The sequence below is a fragment of the Pteronotus mesoamericanus genome, unplaced genomic scaffold, assembly GCF_021234165.1.
Source record: "Pteronotus mesoamericanus isolate MK-2021 breed Mesoamerican mustached bat unplaced genomic scaffold, CSHL_Meso_final contig_25, whole genome shotgun sequence".
Classification (NCBI taxonomy): domain Eukaryota; kingdom Metazoa; phylum Chordata; class Mammalia; order Chiroptera; family Mormoopidae; genus Pteronotus; species Pteronotus mesoamericanus.
The window spans coordinates 18,554,292-18,573,144 of record NW_026555105.1 but is presented as its reverse complement, the minus strand read 5'-3'; the positions used below and the strand labels follow the sequence as shown (position 1 = coordinate 18,573,144).

Sequence of the window (18,853 nt, the reverse complement as noted above, 5' to 3'; positions counted from 1 at the left end):
CTGAAGTCAAAATCACTAATTGTAGGATTTTTTAATTATCTCAAATATGTATTCATTTGATAGTGAATAGCTTCCTAATATACATATGGTAATGCATATATATATATATAAATGATTAACTATAAAAATATAAGATTTCATTTATTGTGTTCTCTTCATAGGTGATTGTAAGTCAACTTATGCTTTGATTACATGTTACTTCAAAGAAATATTCTAACTCTCTAATAAACAGATCAAATGGATCATGGAAATATAACTACACTTTTACTTATCTTTGAGTATTTATGGATTTAATGAAGGTATCATAAAAGCAAACAATCTTGACAATTCAAATAGAGACAGAATAGAACTAAGGGAATTAGCTATTTATACTTCTCTTGAATAAGAAGTTTTATTTCAGCTAAAATAAATAGGTGATGGTTATCTAGTTGATAAATGACCATAATCCAGGAGGTCTACAAAAGATGGGAATGAAGCTGAGCTATTAGATCATAACAGGTCTCATTTGTTCATAACATGTTAGAGCTGGATCAGACCTAAAGGAGGTTATCTAAGTCCCCTAGAGAAACTCACATCTGTGCGCAGGAAGATTATATTCAAGGATGGTCACTGACCTAACTGTCCCCTCTATAGGAGTTAGTATCCTAGAGTTAAAATGAATGAACTAAATTTTTAAGTATCCACATAGATAAATCTCAAATAGTAGCAAACACATAGTGCTTACTATGTGCAGTGATTATTCCATGGGCTTTACATGTTTTAACTTATTTCTCACAGAAAGCACTCTGAGGTCAGTACTATTTATATTCCTATTTTACATATGGGAAAACTAAGTCTCAGAGAGTTTAAGCAACTTGCCTAAGATCATGCCGCTAGTAATGGGGAAGACAGCATATAAACTCAGGCTGCCTACTCTGGAGTCTTAATGCTTGACCACCAGGCTGTACTGCTTCTCAATAGTAAGATGTTGCTAGAAAATCAAGATGCATAAAGATTCACATAGAATGAAACCATTTACATAAATGTTTAGAACACTTAAAACATTTCTGTGTTCTTACAAAACCATATAGTAGAAACGTAAAAATATTCATGGGAGTGGTACTCACCAACTCAGGATAGTGGTTACCTCTGAGGGAAGGAGGAGAAATGAATAGGGAGCTATATATTTATTTCTCGAAAATTCTGAAGCAAATGTGGGGAAAATATTAACATTTGTGATAAGCATATGGTTGGATCATAACACAGGTTATGTGACTTTTCCAAGGTCACATATGGTAAGTAACATTTTTTTTTTAAAGGTCACCTGTCTAATTCCCTCATTTATGATTTGGAGTCTGTCTGTATAGATTAAAGGACCAACCAGAAAGTAATTTGTTCAGGGGCCTCCTGCAAGACAGTAGAAGAAGCCAGGACCCAGATTTCCAGGCAATTTTCACCCTTACCCACCATGTCTACCCACATCCTGCCATTCTTATACAATCTGTTTTATGTCTCGATTTTCCCCCAAAGGTTCATGGTTTTGCCATTGTCTACCTCGTGTTTGCCCTATGGGATGATTACTTTTAAGGAAGTAATTCATTCCATTGCTTCATACTCAACAGGATTATATTTTAGGGTCATAAGCCCCAATCAGCACCAAAGCCAAGGCTTTCTCTAGGAATTTGATATTTTTTATGCCTTTTTCCCTCTCCTCTTTCGTCTTCTTTCCTGCTTAGTTCCACTTCCTGTAACCCTGTATTCCCATTCACCTAATGTCCATCGGATACAAGATGTTTTTCTCTCTTCCCAACTCCAAATTTGAATTCTTTGAGCGGCCAGAGAGGAAATAAAGGCAGGGCCCTCACCATTGCAATCTAACAAAGAACTTAATACAGGAGGCTCAAAGCAAAGGAAGGCACGTCTCACCCATTGACCCAGTAGTCCTGAGCCTGGCTCAATAAGGCTGCCAGGCATTCCAAACAAGCAGAACTACGATAGTGCGGGGTGGCGGGGAGCCCTTGAAAGTCTGTATGTATCATCTCCACTAGCTGGGAAAAGGAAAACCTCAAAACTGCATGTCCATCCTAAGGCCTGGAAGGGAGAAAGGGAGGAGGTCCACAGTGCCCAAAGGAAAAAAAGTCCATAAAACAGCTTTGGTTAACTGCCTGCCCCTTGTCATGTATGCAAAACGCACAAATAGACTCTAGAGCAAGATAAGAATTGCCTACGTTTGGGTAGTCTCATCTCCTCAGAGGGAAGCTGGCACCACCTTTACCCACCAATCAAAATGTAACTTTTGCACCCTCACCCCATCAACTATATAAGTCCTCAGAACAAAGGACTCTCTTTTCTTGCCCTCTCCATTTTTTGTCACAAGGAAGGGGGAATGGTCCTGGCTACCTGGCCTCTAGCCAAAAGGGGCGGCCTTTGGCCTCTCTTTTGGCCACCCAGCCTCGGCCGCCTTTTACCACCACTGCTCTACCCACCTTTACTTTGCTTTCCTGTTAGAACTTAGCTTTAATAAACGTTGCTTGCATGCTAGTAGGCTCACTGACCTGCAATTCTTTACTGCATCGGTGAGAAGAACCAAGTTTCTGGGAGTTTATCCCATAACAGGAGGTCATACAACAAATTAAACTTTAGAAAACATTCACATTTTTGGAGTGCCTCACAGTTTTCAAGGTGTCTACATGGTCTCCTTTGATCCCAGGGTAGTAGGCAGAGGAGATAGTGGGTTTAGAAAGTAACAAAGCTTGATCTAAAATCCAGGTCTCCTGATGCCTTAGTTCTCTTTCCAAATGCCCCTGTCTCTACAAGCTACCAAGAAGTTGGTGCCTAGAAATAAGGATAAAGCAGTGTAGTGTTGTGTCATACTTTGCCACCACCGTCCCCACAAAAACAGACACTGCTTACTGCAGGGCCCTGTAGTAAACTGCTCCCCTCTACAGAGCCTCTAGGCTTCACATCACTCAGGGGGTCATAAATTGTGATCTTGTAAATTCTAGCTCATTCAAGTAAAATCCAAGTGAGTAGGAAGAGGAGAACCGCAGCCTGATAACTTACAGAGCCAGCAGAAGAGCAACCCCTTCAACTGATGGAAATTTACATAGATATTTGAAAATTATGAGACCAATATTGAAAGTCCCCAAAGAGATTTTATTAACAAGATAAATAAGATTGCCTCAGCAATCTGTCCACCCAGAGTTTAATTTTTCTATTGAGTGCCCCTAACCCTCTGAAAGAAGCTGATTAAACCCTTCTCCTGCAGGATTTGTTTTTCCAGATTAACTCATTAGGCCAAAGTTTTATGCCGTCTCCTGTGATCTATTCATTTCTTCTTAAATCCTGCACATGAATATCCTCAGTGCAACTACTTCCCTCCCAACCCCTTCTGACCTGAGTGTCAACGCCAATTCCAATTCTAAAGACTGGGAAGGAATATAGGGAGATCAGAGCATGGGATTTGTGGCCATCTCTTAAAAGCCAAGAGATGAGCTGAGGAAATTGGTAGCACCCAGGGTCTTTTAAAAATCTCAGTAGCACACCTGGCCTCTGCTGCCTAAGGACAGGGAAGACACTCAGCTCTGGCTTCCCTTAGAGAGGCTGATAAATGGTCCTCTAAGTAGAAGGAAAACTGTTTTCTTTTGCTGCCTATAGATGTTAATAGGAGAAACCTGGTTCTTTAGGCTGACACAGTAAGAAATTACAGATCAGCAAGCCTATTAGTGCATAGGCAAAGTTTATTAGTGCTAAGTCCTGATGGGAGAGCAAAAGCAAGGGCGGCAAGAGCAGGGTGGTCAGAGCCTGGGTGGCCAAGGGCCCCCTGGCCAGCACCCGCCGCCACCACCCCCAGTGTGGCAAGAAAGGGCCAAGAGGGCCTAGAGAGTGAGTCCTTTGTTCTGAGGACTTGTATAGTGGGTGGGATGAGGGTGAGGGAGTTACATATTCATTGACAGTGAAGGTGGTGCCAGCTTCCCCCAGGGAGACGTGACTACTCAAACACAGGTATGTGTGGGGGTCTGTTAGCCCGAGTCCTTATCTTGCTCCAGACTCTATTTGCTCATATTGCATACGTGATGGGAGACAGGCAGTCAACCAAAGTTGTTTTATGGGCTCTCTCTTTGGGCACTGTAGGCCCTCCCATTCCCCCTTCTAGGCCTTGGAATGAATACATAGTCTCAAGATTTTCCTTTTCCCAGCTAGTGGAGATGATACATACAGACTTTCAAAGGCTCCCCGCCACCCCGCACTATTGTAGTTTTGCTTGTTGCCAGGAATGCCTGGCAGCCTTATCGAGCCAGGCTCAGGACTACTGGGTCAATGGGTGAGACGTGCCTTCCTTTGCTTTGAGCCTCCTGTATTAAGTTCTTTGTTAGATTGCAATGGTGAGGACCCTGACCTTGTTTCCCCTCTGGCCCCTCATTCCTAGTTGCTACCTAACTGCTAAAAGGTGTTGCCTGGCAACCAGGAAAGCTGCTGGCCAGCAACAGGAGCACTGTCTCAGAGCTCTTCCTATGCTATCTCCTGTGTCATAGAGATCCTCTTCTTCTTTAGGTTTGATTTTCAAATGACTTGGGTTACTAGAAATCCCTTCTGTAAAAATAAATGCTTCCCTTTACTTTTGCTTCTTTTATAAAAGCTGCTGCTCTCCTGGTCTGCTTACTGCTGCTTTTCAACTGATGGAATATTTCTTCTTTTCATTTTGAGTCGATGAGAACTTCCGTGAGACTCTGTCTCACTTCTGTGAGACAGAGTGAGGTTTGATTTTTGTAGTATGGCTAGTTGTGTTCTTTTTCTCTGAAATTACAGACAAGCAAGAAGTAAGCCTCCTCTGCTGCAGTGATAAAGGAAGTTCCTTTGGCCTCTATTCTTTGCGGGGAAGGATATAAATTTAGTTGGCAACTTAAATATGCTTTCAGAGTGAGTGAAGCTGCTGTTACTTTGGACAATTTAAAGACCTTGTCAGTTACCTCTCGTTTCTTATTTTACAGGAAAGCTAAACAGATTTATTTGTTTCACTTTTGGGGGGTCAGAATAGTTAGGAATTTAGAATAAAGGAAGCAAGCTACCTTTCACTAACTAGTAACTTCTTATTTCTCTTTACCCTGCTTTTTCCATTTTCTAGCAGTAAATTATAAAATTCTTAGAAAGAAGTACTACTTCAAAATCTCATCCCTGACACAAGTCACATTTTGGCTCTTCTTTAAATGTCTTCAGAAAAGTCACTTGTGGTACCAGATTTCTAATGACTTTTACAAAACAGGATTTAGGATTTGGGATCAGTCTGCCTGTGTAGAATTGGTTCACTTCATAATTGTTAGAGCTGCAACAGGTGAACAAAATTCCTTTTCTTGCAAATCCTCATTTTCCTTTCTAAGTTTTTTATTTTTCAGAATGGATACCCATTTGGGCACATTTTAATAACTACTAGAGGAAATCTTGGGACAATGGTTTCAATTGTAGATGAATTTGCTCTGCTTTAGCAACATTGTACATTTGTTCCAGGAGGCTACAGAGATGGCACATTGGAGTCACTTTTTGTTTCAATTGGTTATTTGGAGAGGTCTTTGTGGCATCTGAAAAACACTTTAATTGGCGTCTCTCTCAAAACCGTTTCTACTTTCTCTAAACCTAAACTAATTCATGCACAGTCTTAAGGTTTGCTAAGGTGTATTTCCTTAGTTCTGCTTTGATCCTTTTCTACAGAAAATTTATCTGACATCAAAGCCTCTTCCCTTCCTTCTGGTGTAAAGTTGTTGAGAGCTGTAGCAGACCATTGCTCAGCCTCAGGCCCAGCATAGTGAGTGCAGAATGTACCCCCAAATAAAAGGAATTCAGAAAATCAGAAGACATCATAATTATTGGGGCTAAGAAAAGGGAGAGGAATTGTTTCTGGAGGGTAAAAACACAATTGACAAAGCCAGCATGAAGGTCTTTGTTGAATGAAGAACCCTAAATCAGGCTGAAGGGAATGATGTCAGGAGAGCAACAATTTCAGCAGTTCTATTCCCTGTACATTGTGGGAACAATTATCTGGGAAGCCTGAACTCTGACCCCTGTTTCAGTGGAACAGGGAGACAGATTTCACACTGACAAGTAGCTACCTGGATGATTTGTGTGTTTTTGTCCCTTAGGCAGAGCCTGGGCCTGCCACATGTTCCTTGGTCTCAGAAGAATCCTGAAGTAGGCTGTCCATACATGACCCAAATCACATTCATTGGCACCTGCTCCACTGAGATGTCTGATGCCTGGGGCACTGGTTAAACAGCTGGAAGTGATGCCTATAAGCAGTCCCATTATTACATAACCTACTTCTGACACTTACTAAGTGTAATTTAATGTTTCCTGCAATCCACAGACTTCTTCATAGACAACACAGCACATCATCAGTGTCACCCTTCTCAACCTTGAAATCAGAGCTGGCTTCGTGGGTGTGCAACTTGTACAGTTGCACAGGCTCCGCACTTCAAAGGCCTCACAATTAGTTTAATGTTTTCTGGTACCCTTCTTGAAATTCTTAATTTTTCAACAAGTGGTCCCATTTTTTCTTTTGCATAGAGCCCCTTGCAAATTAGGTAGTCTGCCTGTAACTTACATCCTAGGAGACAGGAATGAGGAGGAAATTGGTCTCCCTGTTTTATTGGGAGAGAGGTAATGAAATGCCTAGAATTATTCCTGGTGAGAGGATCAGGAATTTGGCACCTGTACCCCTGGCTCAGACCACCCACTACTTTCCATCACCCCAGGCCGCTCCCCTGATTTGGATGTGTAGGATCTAAAGATCTTTACAATATGAGATTTGGCTTCTTAAGAAAAGATCCAGCCAACATAACTGATTAAAATGGGATGGATGGAAACTTCAGTCCTTGGCCTTTGCTATGCTCATCTGGGTACCACTGGCCTGATGGCTATAAATGGAAGCCAACTTCCAGGGCAGGAAGTTCAAGGAGACTTCCAAAGGGGAAGGTGGCAGAGGATGGAGCAGAAAGGCACGCCGTCTGCTACACAGAACCATGTGAGAGAGGAAAGACCCTGCAAAAGCAGCACAGAGGTGGGTGTGGGAGTACTCCAGGAGCTGCAGCCAAAATTGGAAGGAGGCTGAGGAAATGCGAGAGATCCTGGCTTGAGACTAACTCACCATATCTTCCAACACACTGTACTGTTTAACCACCCTCTTTCTCCTATCTACCCAAGGCATTCATTTCAGTTGTACCTTAGCTCTAGCACTATTCTGCTCCCTTTTTTGTTAGTTATTTGTCTTCCTTGAAGGACCAAAAGTCATTTAAAGACAGGGACTCTGTTATTCATCTATATTGAGTGTACAGTGAATTAATTCACTTAAGAGAAACATTTACTGAGACCCTATTTTGTGCTGCACATAATTCTAGGCACTAGGGCCAGGAGGTAGAGGGGAGGGAGTGGGCATGGAGATGAATAAGGCACAAGCCCTTCCCTTCAGTCTAAAAGAGACCAGCAACTGAACAAATCACTGCAGTACAATGTGTTTAGTGAGGAGGAATAATTAACTTCCCTGGAGTGGGGGATCATGGAAGGCTTCCCACAGCATTCAAAAAAATGTGTTCCTTGATTGCCTATTCCAAGACAAAACTAAGTAGATAAAATATATAACCACCCTCATTCTACTCCAAAAATTATTGTCACAGATAAACCTGAGTAAACATTAAGGAATGGGCCAGTAGCCCCATTGGAACCTCCTAAGATCAAACCAGCTGCACTTATCATGGATGCATATCATCAGCTGCCCAAGTAGATGAAAGATGTGTGGAGCAGTAGGATCCTTATGATGCCGTTGAACATCCGGTGTGGGAAATCTAGGCAACTACAAATGAGAGGTATTTTTTCTCTGGCCCTGACCTTCATTATTTGGTACAGCTTGTTTGGCGGAGAAACTGAACCACAATAAAAATCGTGTTACCTCTTCCAGGTTTTGGCATATCAGAAACAATGGCTGATGAACCAGTAGAATAACAGGCTTTGAGAGTGTTTCAAGGCAGTTAAGGGGCCTCAGGTAAAAAGATGATACACTTAGAGAAAGTCCTATTTTTTGGTGACAAAGCAATAGGTGCTGAGAGCAAACTGAACCTTGGATTTGAGGTACAAAGAGGGAGGAAGTTTCTGCACATTGCCTACCCTCATTGTCACTAATCAAATATAACGCTTTATCCAGCTTCTTTAAATCCTTTGATATGTCAGGTGGCATCCAATATTTTATTTATATAATTCCTCATTGTTCTTATTACAAAGTAAACACACACTTGTAAAAAAATTTCAAATACATAAGTACATGAAGAAGTGAATGACTCTACCTCAGTCACATCCTCAATTTCACTCCTGAGAAGTAATTGTTACTGAAACTGTAATGTGTGTCCTTCCAGGCTTTTTTTTTGGCATATGTAGGCATATACACATTTGAGAGAGATTTGATATTTTTCACAAATGGGACCATACTGTTTATAGTCTTCGGTTTGCTTCAATGTTGTATTTAATTTTTTTATATATTTTATTTAATCTTTATTGTATTTTTTCCATTACCATTTAGTCCCCTTACATTTCCTTCCCTGCATTAAATATATTCTAAATCAGCACTAGTATGCAACGGCGTGCCCGCTCCAACAAGCACACTTCCCCAGCTCTAGAACTGAATTTGCTTGAACAGAAAGAATCTGACAATCTCTGCTCTCCTGTGCCTGTGATTCTGGGTGAGCCTGACTCAGGCTGTGGGAATATAATATACAAATAGGGGGAGCCTCCATTTTAGCTCCTAGAAGCTGAGTGATTCTAAGTTTATAGATCCTTTTCTTTCCCACTCAGGTCTCCTGAAATGGATGTCACCCACCTGCTCCTGGCCATCCTGCTGGTCTGCCTGTGCTTCCTCACTGCGTGTAGCCACGTGACAACAGAGGAGAAGCCCAGAGATGACAGATGCCTGAGGAGCAACTTGTCCATGAACCTGTTGGATTCCCCCTCTCTCTATCGTGGGTAAGTAGCCTGGCCTGGGGCCCAGCTTCTGGGTTCTAGCCCATAAGAAGGGGCTTTGAGATGTCAAACATGCTCCCCAGGCTGATACCATGATCCATTGCCATAGGTCAGGGCTCCTTCTTGTTCATTCCATGAAATAATTCTAGAATATTAACGCATCTCTTGGCTCATTTGGTTTGCGAAAGCCCTGCATGCCACCTATCCAAAATGCAGCTGAGCATGTTAGAGGATCTGAGAAAGCCTGAGGTGAAGACACTTGATGAATTTGGTTTAACTTAGCATTTCTGAAACTTTTGAATCACAGCACTCCTATCAATGGTAACAAACTTTAGGAAATCCTGTAGAATATAACAGTCTGGGATGAACCAGTTCTGCCATCCCAGGGGTTGACAGTGACTGCTCAGGGAATAATATATCAGGGCCATTAGAGCCACTGGAGAGCTTCTGTTCTGACTTCATCTGCTAACAAACATACTGATTGTATGCCAGGCACTCTGAGGTGAGTACTACTTTTATTCCTACTTGACAGTTGATGAAATTGAAGCTCAGAAAAGTTAAGTAACTAACATAAGGTCACACAATTTTCAATTGGCAGAGCCACCATTCAAACACAGGTGTTTAACTCCAGAACCTAAACTCAAAACTAAAATCCCTTTCTGCCTTACTTCTCACTAGGAAAAGAGGATATTCTGGATGTATCGGTGAAGTAAGTAAGGCAAAGGAAGGGAAGGGAAAATAGAGTCTTAAGAAGGTTAAGTAGGTTGGCTAAGGCTACACAGTTGTTGTATGGCAGAGTCTGGATTTAAATCGGGTCTGCCTGGCTCCAAAGCTCTGCGAAATGGAAAATAAGACTACAGGAAACATAGGTCCACCTGTGTATAAGACACGAGGCCCATTTTCCAGGGCCTTCTGGAATTTTCCCTTTGCCTCCCCCCAGAGGACACTTTGCTCCTAGTCCCTGGCTCCAGGTCAGCAGCCAGGCTAACAAGAACCTGATGGCGTAAGTACCAACATGTGATTCATCCAGCTAGCCTCTCAGCCTCTCCCCGATCCTGGGACATCCCAGAGGCCCCTCAACTCCTCCCACTTCACTGCAGCTCAGGGACCCCAGAAACAACTGTCTTTTCTCTTTCTGTCTCTATTTGAAGCACTAAACAAGAAATCCAAGAACATCAGCAGAAAAGAGGCAGAAAAGAAGAGATCTTCCAAGGTAGGTCTGGCAGTTCCCACTATGGGGTGGGACCACACTTAAAAGAGGAGAACCCCCATGCTTTTGCAAAAACTAAATGATTTTCCAAGCTTACATGTACAAAACAAGCTGACAGCTACCTAAAGACTTCCTGGCCCTGGCTGGTGTGGCTCAGCTGGTTGGAGCATAATCCTGTAACTGAAAGGTTGCAGGTTCGATTCCCAGTCAGGGCACATACTTAGGTTGTGGGTTTGATCCCCAGTCTAGGTGCATGCAGGAGGCAACCAATCGGTGCTTCTTTCTCTCATTAGTATCTCTCTCTCTCTCTCTTCCTCTTCTCTCTCTGAAAGCAATGAAAAAATGTCCTTGGGTGAGGACAAAAAATAAAAATAAAAAATAGCCCTGGCTGGTGTGGCTCAGTGGATTGAGTGCCAGCCTGCAAAACCAAAAGGTTGCTGGTTCAATTCCCAGTTAGGGCACATGCCTGGTTTGCAGGCCACGTCCCCAGCAGGGGGCGCATGAGAGGCAACCACACATTAATGTTTCCCTCTCTTTCTCCTTCCTATCCCCTCTCTCTCTAAAAATAAATAATCAAAATCTTAAAAAAAAAAAAAAAAAAAAAAAAAGAAAGCCTTCCTGGCCTTGAGCCCTGAACTAGACTCTCAAAGAAGCCTAAGGAACTGAGGTTCCCTGAGTAAAATTGTTTACATACTGAGAAGCATCTCCTTGTACTAGCTATCCCCACAACTTTTGCCATATCTGTGTTTCATCTATTTATTAAATATATTTGTTTAAAGTTAAAACTTAAAAAAATCATATAACTATGATAGAAAACCAGTATCACTTGTCATAAGTAGAAGGTAACCTTAAGTTAAATGAAAACAAAACGTTGTTAGTGTATTCTAGCTGAATAGTGTTTCCTGCCAAAGGCTCTAAATCTGCGGCTTGCTCTCTGTGTTAAAAGGAAGATTGGGGAGGCATTAGGGACATGTCACCCAACTGAGCCTTTCAAGTTGAATGAAATTGAAAAAAAAAATCCTTTCTCACTGGGATTCAGCATTATTTAATATTCATTTAAAATCATATGACTATTGTACAGATTCCCATGCTTTGGGGAATACTGGAGTAAGGCATTGTTGAAATGCACACATTATTCCTCTCTTAGTAGGCCTCAGTTTATCAGATCAGCTGTAATAAGAGCAAGGAGTTCTGGACTAGAAATTAGGAAGTAGGACCTGGCACTGTCTGTCTGATCTTGAGAAAGTCCCTGCTCTTCTCTGGGCCTTCTGTAAAGTGTCAAGCAAATCAGATGATTGACAGATAAGACTATATAATTGACAAATATATTTATATGCTAGATACTGGGAATATGGAAGTGAATAAGGGAGACATATCCCCGCTCTCATGGAGTTTACATTCTTGTGAGAAAAACAGCAAGTAAACCAATAACTATGTTAAATAAATTCATAATACGATAAACACTGAAGGAATTAAAGCATGGTAATGAGACAGTGAAGGGAAGAATGGTCAGGGAGGGTGTCTCCAAGGAAGCAGCAATTAAACATAAGACTGAAGTGCTGGCTCCGTGGCTTAGCTGGTTAAAGCGCCTGTCTAGTAAACATAAGACTGAAAAATTCAGTAATCCTCAAACAACAGCAACACCCAATAGAGATTTAATGTGAGCTACATATATAATTCCAAATGTTCTAGTAGCCACATTTTTTAAAAGTAAAAAGAAACACATGCAATTAACTTAATATTTTATTTAACCCAATATATCCAAAATATCATCTTAGTAGGTAAGCAATATGAAAGTTGAGATACTTTATATTTTTTTCTTCTTGCGTTAAGTCTTTGAAACCTAGTTCATATTTTACACTTACATTTCAATTCTGATGCTAATTTTTAACGAAGTCAAATGTAGTTCTAGAAAAACAATGAAGTGCCCAGGCTGGTGTGGCTCAGTTGGCTAGAATGTCATCCTGTAAAATAAAGGCTGCGGGTTGGATTCCCAGCCCGGACACACTTAGGTTGTGTGTTGGATCCCAGATCCCTGATTCTCCCTCCCCATGCTTATGCTCTGGAGGGAGACAGCCAACCAATCAATGGCATCAATATTTCTCTCTACCTCTCTAAAGAGCAATAGGGAAAAGAAATGTCCTCAGGTGAGGATAAAAAAAAAATTTTTTAAGTGTTTAGTGAAAAATTTTTTTACACTGCTTCAGGTTTAAATTAAAATTAAATTTGAAAATGCAGTTCATCAGTTGCACTACACATTTCAAGGGCTCAGTAGCTACATACGGCTAGTGGCTACCTGTGTGGGGCAGCACAGCAAAGAACATTCAGAGTCCATGGAGCAGTAACACTTTTTCTGTGCTGGGTGCACAGAAGGAAGGCCAGTGGGGAAGTGTGGTAAAGAAGGGGGCAGTGGTTGGGGAAGGCAGGTAATGGAGGTGGGGTCAGGGCTAAAGTAAAGTTTAAGTTTTATTCTAAGTGCAAAGAAAAACCTTTGGGGGTGCTTTAAACCAGAGTGGGATGCCATCGTAGGTCTTCCGGGAGGTTCCTTTGGAGCACTGGAGGGTGGATTGCGAGGGGGCCAGAGCAGCAGACAGAACACAGTGGCCTGGCTGGCGCAGGACAGAGGGAGTGAAGTGGTGGACTCCGGATTTATTGTGAAGGCAGAACTGAGAGAGACTGCGCATACACAGGAAAGGAAAAGACAGAATTGGTACTTAAAAACTGTGGAGCTAAGTGGCATCCCCTGGGGAGCGAAGAGGGCCAGGCAGGGCCAGGTCAATTTTGATGAGGATGGAGGAGGAGGGACGTGATATCTGTGACAGGCAGGGCCCCCTGGGGTGCCCGGTACGCAGGAGTGGAGCAGGCAGCGGGCAATGGGTGGGGATGTCTGGCCCAGGGACTCCACAGCCCAAAGATTTCCCAGGCAGAGGTGAGGACTGGTGGGGCAGGAGTGGGTGACATGGGCAGCCCAGGCATTTCCCCACAGAAAAAGGCTTCGATGATGAAGGTGGTGTGGCCCGGGGCCCTGTCGCCGGTTCCCTGTGTAGCCACCTGCAACAGCTGCACTCAGCTGGTGCCCGCCTGCAGTAACCCCTGCGCCTCCTGAGACCCATGCGCCTCCTGCAAGGGCCACTTCTTCCGCAGCGCCTGTTCCTGGCGTGTGCTCAACCACAACTGCTGAGGGCAGCCTCCCTGCGCCTGCAGGGAGCAGCTCTCAGGTAGGTAGCTTTCGCGTGATCCTGGGGACCCTGGTGGGTTGGTGATTTCTAGTAGGTGTGGCTTCTTAGGACTGGGCACAGGTGTGGCTGCCGAGGTCAGGGAATAGCTTTTAGAAGGCAGGACTTAAAGGTGGCCTGGGCTGGGCTAAAATCCAAAATATTATATATGCAGGCTGATCTGAAAGTGTGTGACTGTTTATAGGAACTGAAAGCTCCTCTTCCCTTCGCTGAGCCCATATCAGAAGTCCAGTGGCTTGCTCAGGCCAGTGGCTCTCTCTGGGGTCTGGGGGAAACCCGATTACCCCAGCACTTAAGCTGTGCTTCTCTTAAGAGTTTCTCCTGATCTGACAGCTGGAGGAGACAAGGCAGCCCTCTACCTGGGAACACCTGAAGTTGCCTCCAAAGCCAGGGAATGCAGACCTCCAGACAGAAAGGCAGCAATAAGGAACTACCATTCAGTCTTTCACCTTTTCACCCTTCTAAAGAGCTCCCCACCCCACCCCCAAGAAAAACAGGAAAGGCTACAACTCCATACACAATCTTACTGGGCCTGTCCCCGGGGGAATCTAGAGGCTTCTTTTCCCTGCTGCCTTTCTCCTACTGCTCCCAATAAAAACGGGAGGCTGGTTGTGACTGGGCGATGTCATGGGTCCCTCTATCCAGAAGGTTGTGCCTTAGGAGGCTCCCAAACAAAGAAGCCACTTGTGCCCCCTCCTCCCAGGGATTCCCTGAGGTACAAGGACCTGGGAGAGTTTCTCCGACTCCCAAGCTAAACACTGACTATTGGTCCCCAAGCATTTTAATGCTGATAGCCTAGAGTTGGGGCTCACAAATAAAAAGCAGGTGTTCAAGAATCCTTCCTTAGTCATACCTCAGCTCTGTCAGCTAGTAGTAACCACGCACTGGGCTTGGGCTTGCTGATCTGAAAATAAAAGCAAAGCGCTAAAATGGAGGCCAAAGGCCAGAAGGGGGAGCTTTAACACAGTACTACCACTGGGGAAGAATTCTCAATTACAGACCTCAACAGAATGAAAAGGAAAATCAATTATAAGCCCCAACAGGAAAGGATGTACATTGCATCTCCTATAAGAAATTGACTACCCCAGCAACTTGGTCAATGAGAAATCATCATCTCCCTGAAATATCATTTTTCTCCAATGGGCTTTGGTTCAAAACAACCCCTCCCAACTTCCTCTTTCTCCATAAAATAAAGTTCCTTTCCTTCATTTCTTGGGTTTGCCTTTGTGGTTATAGCATGCTTGTCCTGATTTGAAACTCTTTGCTCTTCCCAAATAAGCCCATTTTTTTGCTGGAAAAGTAACTTTTAAAAACTTTTTTTAAAAGATTTTATATATCTATTTCTAGAGAGGGGAAAGGAAGGAGAGAGGGAGAGAAACATCAATGTGTGGTTGCCTCTGGCATGCCCCCTACTTGGGACCTTGCCGGCAACCGAGACATGTGCCCTGACTGGGAATCAAACCAGCGACCCTTTGGTTTGCAGGCTGGTACTAAATCCACCGAGCCACACCAGCCAGGGCTGCCTTTTTTTTTTTTTTTTTTTGTATTTGTATTTGTATTTATTGATTTCAGAGAGAGAGGGAGAGAAACATCGATTTGTTGTTCCACCTCTTTATGCATTCATTGGTTGATCCTTGTATGTGCCCTGACTGGGGCTGGAACCTGCAACCTTGGTGAACCAGGACAATGCACTAACAAATGGAGCTACCTTGCCAGGTGAAACAACTGAATTTTATTTTTAAGGTCAAAAGTGAGTTGGCAGCAGCCTTTGTCCTGAATTATGGGGGACTGTCACTTAAAATGTCCCAAGCTGTTGCCTGAAATTTAATTTTTAGAGATTCTCTCTGAGTGTGTGAAAAACTGATTGCATCCTTTTATCTTTGGAAGGACCCTGGAAAGGGCAGCACCTGACATACCACTTTGGTGAGACGGGATAGAGGCAGGAGCAGGGTTTGTGAGGAAGGACCAGCTAAGGTCAGGGATTGCATAGAAACTCCCACCACCTTGAGGTACAAGGGCTGCAAATGACATCTACTTGAACTGCCAGGAGGGAGAAAAGCTGAGATGCCACCTGTCAGCGCACCCCAGCAGAATCACTATACGCAGGAAGTTACAAACTGGTGTAAGATGATTTTTTAAAAGGCATGTGTACAAAAAAGTATCTAGAGGCTGAGACAGAAAACTGTGGAGCATTTGCCTCAGCCCTGATAATTGCCATGTATCTCCGTCCTTGGAGGTGAGGACATTGAAGCTCCAGGGCCAGCACAGCTGGAGCCACCTTCCCTAGCCTACTTGTCCACTCACAATCTTCCATCTTTCAAATTCCTTAAAACTCTTTCCTTTCCAAGGACCATGTCCCAACTGAACACCCAGGTTGTGCCTGCAGTGACATAACCTGGACTGGATAGAGTGGGGAACCACTGGGATAGTACAAGAAAAAATATGGAAGCTCTGGCGTAGGCTAGCAACGCAATTCTGTACACTGGGCAAGTCTGTGTTTCTCTGGGCTTCCTTTTACTTGTCTATAAAGTGGGAAGTTCCTACTATTATTCTTGCTGTTCTTGTTATAAATCTGAGATAGTGATGTTTCTTGTGCCTTAACAGGAAATATTGTGGGGGAGAGGAACTACAAGTTGCTTGTTTTGTTTTCTATCATTTAGGCTGCAAGCCCACAGGACAAGAACCTTTTGTACCTTGTACCACAGCTGCTGTTGATAAATGTCATCATTAATGAGAATACTGGGAACATATTGCAGCCACTGCTCCTGTGTTTACCAGACACTGCTCACCACCCAGGCACCATTCGTCCCCCAGGGATGAGGCCAGGGACACAAAGCCAAAGACAGGCCCAGTCCACTAGTGATAAAACCACTTAGCTGCTGGGTCCAGATAACTACATGCGAGACCAACATATTCATCCATTCAGCAAATGTGTACTGAGCACCTATTATGTGCTAGGTGCTATGTATACTGTGAACAAGTCCAATATGGATCCTCTTCTTACAGAACTTATAGTCCAGTGGGCATGACCATTGGCCCTAGCAGAGGTTAGAACAATTGTTAGGAGTGGTTTCCTTTCCTGGGGGAAAAAAAAAACAACCCAGCCATGGCCAGGCTAGATAGTATAGTTCCTTCTTTCCCCATGAAGATTTGATGGCAGAGCCCAGATATCAGGAGTCAGGGTTGGGTTGGAGGCTTAGGAGACATACCATCTTCCATAGTGGGTACCTGGTCAGTGTCACCCATGTTGACAGATTAGCAGACCTGAGATCAGAGGTAAGGCTGAGACCAGACTGGCAGGACATCTCCAAAGAGGAGAGGGGAAAGGGCCTGGATAAAAAACGAGAATCCTTGGGGGACTACATGGGCTCTCACAGATGGGAACGTCTGGAAAGGTATTTTGTGTGTCTGGAAGGAGATGGACAAGGGAAGGGAGTGCGCTAACACACAGGCAGGGGCCCCTTGGAGGGGGCAGCATGGCTGCGATGAGACACAAGGTATTTAACCTCTGGCTCAGATGAACAGCGGCCTCCCTCCTCCCCCACTTTTCTACTGAGAAGTCATTGTCCCAAACACCATCACGGTAGAGTGGCTGAGGTGGGCGTTGTGGGCAGCACTCTCTGGTGGCAGTCTTGCCTTTAGGGAGCTTGGGTTACAGTTCCAGAGTTACTGCTCCAAGTGTTGGAGGGTCCAAAACCAGTCTCCCTTCCTTCTAAACCAGGGCCTGTGGGTGAAGAAAGGGCTTGGATTTGAGGCTGGAATTTCTGCCTAGTACAAAAGCCAGTTCACTCTCATGCCGTCTCTCAGAGCCTGTTTCCTGATTTGTAAAACTGGAGTTTACAAGTCTCTACAAGGTTATCATGAGGAATAAAATAAGTGCCTTCTTAGCACAAAGCCAGGCACACAATTAAGTGTGCAAGAAATAGAGGGCATGGTAATGAATCTTGGTCACTTTTGACCACTGGTGTCATGATCAATTAAGAAATGGGTGCCATGTCATTTGTTACTAATAATCATTTAACTACCAAAGTTTGTATTATTATTTACAGCAGTCATGTCATATATGCATACAACTTATATAATTTAGGATCAGCTAATTTGGCCTCTCTGAACCTCTGTCCTCATAAGTAGCATAGGATTAATAATATTACCTCATAATCAAAAGCTGAGAATACAAAAATGAAGAAGCCACAAGTGTGGGATATTCAATCAAGACCCTTCATTTTGCCAACTGGTGTGGGTCAGCAGGTTGGGCGTCATCCTGCAGACTGAAAGGTTGCAGGTTTGATTCCTGTGATTCCCAGTCAGGGCACAGGCCTGGTTTGCCAGCCAGGTCCCCAGTTGGGAACATGCAAGAGGCAACTGATCTGTTTTTCTCCCTCTTTTCCCCTGTCTTACCCTCTCTCTAAAAATAATAAAATCTTAAAAAAAAAAAAGGGGGGTGTGTGTTACAATTTAGGATCAAGGGTTAAAACTAAAGGTCTCACCTTGATGTTTAAGACCTCTCCTTCCCACCCCCAAGGCCACCTTTCTAGTCCTCTCTTGACCTAAACTACAGCCAAACGACTGTCCTACCCCATACCCCCTTCACTGCCTGGAAAACCCTTGTTTTCAGTATCTTCTGTTAAATTTTCTGTCAGGATCCATTTCAAGCATCATCTTTTCCCTGCTGCCTTTCTCCTACTGCTCCCAACACTGGGCAGATAAAGACGTTCCTGGAGATGGCAAAGCTGTTTGTGTGCCTGCCTTCACCCTCTAGCTTGAGATCCCAGCAGGCTGGCATCAGGTGTCAACCCCCCCCATCAGGCCTTCCATCCAGCAGATGACCCTCAGAGTAGTTTCCAGTTACCTTCCCCAAGTGGGTTCTTATTTTGCTTTGATTTCCAAGACCAGAACGGGGGTTTAATAAATTACCATTTAGGCAGATAGGAGGGAGCCCAACTTTCCACCCACCTTTCTGTTATTTCATTCATGCTAAAGGCTTCTTACAAACTGTGAGACTTTAGGAAAGACACTTAACCTCTCTGAGTCTCCATTCTCATCTATAAAATTAGGATGTTAGTACTAATCTTGTTGTGAGAATAAAGAAAATCAATTACAAAGTCCCCAGCACCCAGGAGGTGCTCAACAACTTATAGTTCCCCATGGAGCATGGGATCAATCCAAAGTGGAAATGGGGAGAAAAAGAATATATAAATTAGGACACAAAAACTAAGGTAGAGGAAATAAATGCAAACAGGAATTACAATAAATATAAAGGGTTAAGTTTACCTATTAAATGACAGTCTTAGATTGGGCTAAAAACAGCTGATTACAAGAGACAGGCCTAAAGCGATAAAAGTTCACTTTACCCACCCTTCCAAGCCCAAGGGTTTGCCTGTTGCCCTTATAACCACACACCCCGTATCTCCATCAGTACACAAATATTACC

General features: G+C 43.5%; 1 protein-coding gene across 1 annotated transcript; it reads left to right on the top strand.

Annotated features, from left to right (window-relative positions):
- Positions 1 to 8,821: 8,821 nt before the first annotated feature.
- On the top strand, positions 8,822 to 13,292 carry ASIP (agouti signaling protein). Its single transcript, XM_054573431.1, is given in 3 exon segments — positions 8,822 to 9,011; positions 10,128 to 10,189; positions 13,173 to 13,292. Coding segments are annotated over 3 exon segments (372 nt in total).
- The last annotated feature ends 5,561 nt before the right edge of the window (positions 13,293 to 18,853 follow it).